At 32.9% G+C, this 7,198-nt stretch overlaps 2 protein-coding genes across 2 annotated transcripts; both read left to right on the forward strand.

The window, feature by feature from the left end:
• The first annotated feature begins 1,326 nt into the window (after positions 1-1,326).
• LOC109179299 lies at positions 1,327-2,185 on the forward strand. The gene is made up of 4 exons (XM_019328807.1): positions 1,327-1,343; positions 1,425-1,585; positions 1,703-1,823; positions 1,922-2,185. The coding sequence occupies exons 2-4, from the start codon at positions 1,548-1,550 to the stop codon at positions 2,183-2,185; spliced, it is 423 nt and encodes a 140-aa protein (XP_019184352.1). The 5' UTR covers positions 1,327-1,343; positions 1,425-1,547.
• A 2,318-nt stretch (positions 2,186-4,503) lies between these two features.
• Positions 4,504-6,753, forward strand: LOC109178907 (60S ribosomal protein L7a-1-like). Its single transcript, XM_019328464.1, has 6 exons — positions 4,504-4,548; positions 4,636-4,888; positions 5,685-5,854; positions 5,954-6,082; positions 6,222-6,314; positions 6,449-6,753. The coding sequence occupies exons 1-6, from the start codon at positions 4,546-4,548 to the stop codon at positions 6,578-6,580; spliced, it is 780 nt and encodes a 259-aa protein (XP_019184009.1). The 5' UTR covers positions 4,504-4,545; the 3' UTR covers positions 6,581-6,753.
• Positions 6,754-7,198: the final 445 nt, after the last annotated feature.

The following is a 7,198-nucleotide window of genomic DNA, read 5'->3' on the forward strand; positions in this document are numbered from 1 at the left end:
TTTAGATATCACTTCAAGCAAATGAAAAGTTGTATACTGTAGGACTGTAATTTAGATATCACTTCAAGCAATCAAGCATCAAAATACAAATTCCCATGGTAATTAGAATAGCAAAGCCACCCACACTGGCAAATGGTTTCCTTATTATAAATCTCATTTTTTTTATCTTCTAAACATACATCTGTAAGCAAATTTAGTATAGTTTACCACTTACCAGCTTCTCTTTGCCAAGGGCCTCTGATTTCACCTTCTTGTCGTTGTTCTTCAATGACAGTTCCCAATCTTGTAGATTATTCAATAGCCCCTCAAAACCCTGCTTAACAAGTATGCTGCTCAAGCTAATATAAACTCAAAATGGCTAATAACAAGTATGCTGCTCAATGCTAAGACCAGAATCCACGCAATTGACAATGTTGACACCACACTGGCTCCAATTGAACAAGTTTATACACCATTCGATGAGTTTTATCAATGCATGAAAACTTCTACAGAAATGTGTAAGTTTATTTTTTACTATATCATTATAACAATATCTATTCTAACCATATATATTCTTTTTTTTTATCCTCTATTGACAGCAACCATAGAATCGTTATTGACAAGCTACCAAAAGAATTTGTCTCAACAGCTAATGAAAATAAAAAAATCAATGACTTCATTCTTGTGGATGAAAAGTAAGTCCCCCAGTCCATTTATACTCTTAAATTATATATACTTACGAGATATAGTTCCATAAGTTATATTGCCTTTAAAATACCCAATGTTAAAATTAAAAAAAAAAAAAAAAAAAAAAAAAAAAAAAAAACAGGTTGAAGCCAATCATATTAACTACTTGGGGAGGATTTGTTGACAAAGAGGGTATTCAAATAACTCAAGAAATTGAAGCAGGAAACTACCCTGTAATATCTTTGGATTACATCGCAGTGGTTCACTTTAAAGGTAAATCATATTTCATTATTAATAAGATTTAAAATGTATAATTTTTTTTTTTAAATACCTAATCTTATATTATCTCATTCCTTGAATAAACTAGGCATTTCTCTATCCACAAGAACTCATTCAACAATACTAGTTGAACCAAAGGTACCTAGAGCAGAACACCTAAAAGAATGGTATACTTCTATACTTGTAATTATTTATGTACATGCGAAATATATCATTATCTTGCGTAGCTATATTGAAAAACACAATATTACAAATGTCTATGTAGGGCGAAAGAACATCGTGACACACTTGACGCATTGAAAAGATGCCGAGACTACAACAATGCTGCAATCAAACTTGCAAATCCAGAAAAAGAAGAAATTAAAAAAATATCTACCGTTCCACCATCAATTAATCCCGTAAGTAAAATACTTATTGAGCATGCTTTAAATATATTTACTCAAAACTAATATAAATTAACAATCACTTTCATTTTATAGTCTCGACCTGCTTGGATTAAGGGCAAAATCAGCATTAACCTTGACAACAACAGCACTTGGTATATAGGATGTAGCCATTGTTTAAAAAAGGTTTTTGCACAAAGTGACCAGCAATTTAACTGTATGCATTGTGGTGAAAAGAGAGCGGTGGGTACTCCAAGGTTAGTATGAATTCAACAAACCAATTTAACAAAAAATACACACACACACACACACAAAGGATTAAATACTATACTCATTCATACCAATTCCAAAAATACGAACTACAAAATGCACAGGTGCAAATTGGATGTGGAAATTGTTGATGAAACTGGGCACATTGCGGCGTCAGTATTTGGACTACTTGCAGAGTCATTGTTGTTACATTCAAGTAAACAAGTTATGGAACTAGAACAAGAGGTACTATTCATGAACCTTCTACAAATATATTAATATTTCGTTTAATTCTGTCACATGAGAATATATGGCACACATCTCACAATGAATGGAACATGTAGGGGAAAAAACTACCACTCCTAAATATCAACAAGCGCCTACAAGATCAAGAGTTCGTTGTACAACTAAGATCTCAGGCATATACGCAACAAGGCAGATCCACTTCTTCCTACAGTATAATCTCATTGCATGATGCTTCCCACTATGATATTACAACTAACACAATTGAGCATGACGCACTACCAAATCAAAAGAAGAGGATGTGTACTGAAGGTGAAGATCAAGAGAATGACAATGCCTCCCTCAAGAGAATTAAGAAGGCTTAGAGAAATTTATTAAACCAAATGTAGATTTTATTTAGACTATTATTTTTAGATTTAGACTAGCATTATTTACACTATTATTTTTAGACTAGCATTATTTACACTATTATTTTTAGACTATGTATTTAGAAAATTACAACAAATTATTTTAGTGACAATTATAATCAATCATAATTGCATTATCTTACATTCGTAAGTTTAGATTATCTATTTAAATAAGCAAATTCAACATTTGATTATCTATATGTATGACCATATGACCAACTCTAATATAATCTTGCATTGATATACTTAAAGTACTTCATAAAATATAAACATTGGGCATTATCTCAATCGCGCAATGCGCGTGAAAAACTAGTATACTAATAAGAGCCCAAGAGAGTTAGGCCTATAATTGGTAGAAAAAATGGCGGTCACAGATTTTAATCAAATGAATGGCTCAGATTGATTAAAAGATTGATCAGATTTAAATTTTACACTAAATTTCCTAAAATACCCACACATCGTTACTAATTCCATTAAAATTTTAAGAATTGCCGTTAGTTCACCGTTAACTTTTTTTTTTTTGAAAATAGTTCACCGTTAACTTACTCATTAATTTCAATAATAAAAAAAAAGGTCTTAGGTTCGAACCTCATCCCAATCAAAGTTGGCATAATTAGTACTCTATTTTACTCTTATTAAATTATATATATAAATAATAATTTAGTAGTTACAACAAAAAATAATACATATGCATTTCTTTAATTTAGAATTATGTGTCCACAATGCCTTTATTCAAAAAAAAAAATTATTCATTATCAATAAATTAAATAAGAGAAATAATTTTATTAGTTATATTGTCTTTATTTTTCTTCAATGTAAAAATTCTTTATATTCAAATTTATTAATTGATTATATTCGTTACATTGTCCTTACAATGTCTTTATTCAGTGAAAAAAAATTATTAATTATCAATAAATTAATTAAAAGAAATATTTTCATTAGTTAAATTGTCTTTATTTTTTTCAAATGTAAAAATTTTTACATTCAAATTCATCAATTGATTATATTCACTACATTATCTATTATGTTTTTTTGTGCACTATTTTTCTAATTAAATATCAAAGTTATAATACAAAATAATGCTATATATTTATTTACCAAGTATTTTATTAATACCATGAAAAAATTAAAAAAAATATAATTAATAAAACCAACCATATTAACTACTTTGAGAGATTTTGTGACAAAGAGAGTATTCAAATCACACAACAAATTGAAGTGAGAACTACCTCGCAATGTCCTTGTTTGACAATCAGCAGTTAGCGGATTATACTAGCGGATTTGACCAGCGAATTTATTTAATTATTAACATTGGGTAGAAAAAAATGACTGCCAAATTATTAAATCAAATGAATGGTTCAAATTGTTCAGGTTTTAATTTTTTTTAAAATTTTTCTAATTTATCCAATCCATTTAACTTTTCCTTTAAATACCGTTAATTCACCGTTAGTCTAATTATAATATTAACGTCTAATATAAAATTATAATTACACCATTAATCTAATTCTAATATTAAAGTCTTAATAGAACTTAACCACAAATCCTAATGTTGAAATCTCCTCAAACAATATTAGTATATATTTAATATTTTATGCCCTAATTTTTATTTGTTCTCCCTTATGTCCCGTATTTGGTTTCAACCATACCTATACAATTATTTTATTGACAATTATAATCAATCTTGACTATATTATCTTGTATTTGTAAACTTAGAATTACCTATTTAACCTGCACGGGCTTAGCTCAATGGTTTAGTGGGTAGTATTTGGGAGAAGAGACCAACGTTTGAACCTCGGCGGCGGCAGTGCGAGAATTATGTCCAAAGTGGACAGATTCCTTGTGCGTATCAGCATTTGGCCCTGTCTACTGAACCATTGAGTCACCGTGATTTACAACTTCCCACAATACTCTGCCGGGCCGGAGTGTGGGGGGCCCTTGGAGTTGAGGACTCAACCTTTGGGAGAAGAATTACCTATTTAAATACGCAAATTCAACCTTCAATTATCTATGCATGAACAATTTCAATATAATCCTGCCTTAATATACTTTAAAGTACTTATTTAAAAAAAAATGCATGGGCATTATCCAATCGCGCAATGCGCATAAAAAACTAGTAATTTGCCATAAATATCATAAAGGTATTATTTTGGGCCAGGCAAAGAAAGCCCGTATTATAGGATTAAAATGTATCCAGTATGGATTTGGATATTGGGCTAATGGGCCAAGTTAAATCGGAGTGTAGGTTTTAATCAACAATCACTATATAAGGTCTTCTCAGAGGATTTGCGGTTGTGGTTTAGGGACCTAGGGTTTACGCGATGGTACAGAGCTTTTCTCTTACTGCATTTGATTTGCCTGCGTTGTGTAGTTGACTGAATTTTCATGTTTTTTCTGTTTTTGATACGAAGGCTCCGAAGAAAGGTGTAAAGCTTTCTGCCGCGGCGGCAAAGAAGAAGCCGGAGAAGGTGGTGAACCCGCTATTCGAGAAGCGGCCAAAGCAATTTGGAATCGGAGGTGCATTGCCGCCGAAGAAGGATCTTACCAGATTCGTCAAATGGCCGCAAGTTGTTCGCATTCAAAGGAAGAGGAGGATCCTCAAGCAACGATTGAAGGTCCCACCAGCACTCAACCAGTTTTCCAAGACCCTTGATAAGAACCTAGGTCGGTCTGCTCTCTCCTTGATCTTTATCTTTTGTTAGCTGTTGAATTTCTATGTTTACTTTCATTTCATCGTCACATAATTTAGCTACAATTTTATTGTGTACAATTTCTCTGTAAGCACATTTATTACTGCTGAGGAAAAATTTGAGTTTGGTTACAATGGATTCCTATGTTGATGCACCAATTACTTTAATAATACAAATTCCTCAAGGTTCCTTTGATTATATCTTGATGGCTTTCAATTCATCTTATGACGTTTCTGCTACTTGTTTGTGGGTAAACCGGCAATCTTAGGGATTTAATAGGTTTCAAAGATGAGGCATAGTTAAAGTGTTAGCCACTTGAGCTATTTACTGCTAGACATCGAGTCTAAACCACAAAGAAGAATGCAACAGTAATTGCAAAGAGAATCAAATAATCTTGGGCTAGAATGGCATACCATTAATATTCAGCAATAAGAAAATAACCACAAATAGCAACTGCAAAGTATATATATCATTTGTTGAATAGTATCTGTTGTAGGCAATTAAATATTGGTTATTTGACTAGTGTGCATGGGAAAATCTTCTGATTCTATATGTTTTGTCAAAACAGATATTGGAATCTAGAAATGGTTACAAATATTATAAATGAGCTGTGCTTGATTTGAATGTTAAGTGATATTAGAATCTGTAAATGGTTACAAATATTATAAATGAACTGTGCTTGATTTGAATGTTAAGTGATAAGTGAGGGTGCTGAATCACATAATACTTCCTTAATTATTCTGTTTCTTATGCATGTTCTTAATTTGCAGCAACGAATCTCTTCAAGATGCTTCTCAAGTACAGGCCTGAGGATAAGGCTGCTAAGAAGGAACGTCTTTTGAAAAGGGCCCAGGCTGAAAGTGAGGGAAAGACCCCTGAACTGAAGAAACCTATTGTTGTTAAGTATGGGCTCAAGCATGTCACTTACCTCATTGAGCAGGTTTAATCCTCGTCAATCCAATAAAAATTCTCTGTGCTGTGTTTTTCCAACCATCTGGAAATATTATTTGATAATGATTTTCATTCTTTTTTTTTCCAGAATAAAGCCCAATTGGTGGTTATTGCTCATGATGTAGACCCAATTGAGCTGGTTGTCTGGCTTCCAGCCTTGTGCAGGAAGATGGAAATTCCCTACTGCATTGTAAAGGGAAAAGCAAGATTGGGTTCCGTGAGTATTAAACATAAACACTTAAATGTCTTCCGGTGCTTCATTTGTATCCTTTTGTGCTGATGTTGTTGTTTTTTTTTTTTTTTTTTTTTTTTTTTTTTTTTTTTTTTTTTTTTTTTTTTTTTAACTCTACTTCCAGATTGTCCACAAGAAGACTGCATCAGTTTTGTGCTTGACCTCAGTGAAGAATGAGGATAAGTTGGAGTTCTCTAAGATTTTGGAGGCTATTAAGGTGAGCAGAGTTGAATTGTATATATCTACTTGTAATGCATAGCAACCTTTCAATGGTTCCCCTTTACATTTTTTTTGAGAACATGGTTCCCCTTTACTTAAATTGGGGTTTGAATAATGAATCTGTTGTTTCAGGCGAACTTCAATGACAAATATGAGGAGAACCGCAAAAAGTGGGGAGGTGGAATCATGGGGTCTAAATCCCAAGCTAGGACAAAGGCCAAGGAAAGGCTTCTTCAAAAGGAGGCAGCTCAGAGGATGTCTTAAGATTTTATGATGATATTTGCTGTTATCCAGGTTTTTTGAACAGATCAAAGTAGACTTGATTTTGTGTTGTGAGCAGAGGTTATTGTTGAATTTTATTGCTTTTGACAAAAACTTAATGTGCCATTTCACGTTTACTGCATACAATCATCTTACCCTGATGTTCATTGCATTCACTTTGGTGTTTTCTGCTGGAATTCCTCTACGTGAGCTGGCCAGTTTGTAGAGGGGATGTTTCGTCCGTATAGGTGAAAATACTTGGGCATACTAGATGAACCAACCCTAATCAATTTCTCCTTCATCTTCATCCTTTGTGTCTTTTGGAACGTTGGATGGTGGCGGCTCGCATTCTTCAAAATCATCATCTTCTTTCATATACAGACTGAGTTGTTATAAAGGATTACTGCCTGTAAATTTGAAACTGCCTAAAGCATCCAACGAATGTTGTGGGCTGGACTCATTTAGAGGGCTATGTTGTTCTGCAGGGCCTACCCTCAACATCTCCAAATCTTCAAGGAACCGGGAATTCTCATTGATTTCAATTGTCTGTTCCATCTGTGCATAACCAAAAGAAAGTTCAACAGACAGCCCAAAAGTGTGTATGATAGAGTGCTTATCTCT

The sequence above is a fragment of the Ipomoea nil genome, unplaced genomic scaffold (genome assembly GCF_001879475.1).
Source record: "Ipomoea nil cultivar Tokyo-kokei standard unplaced genomic scaffold, Asagao_1.1 scaffold0179, whole genome shotgun sequence".
Classification (NCBI taxonomy): domain Eukaryota; kingdom Viridiplantae; phylum Streptophyta; class Magnoliopsida; order Solanales; family Convolvulaceae; genus Ipomoea; species Ipomoea nil.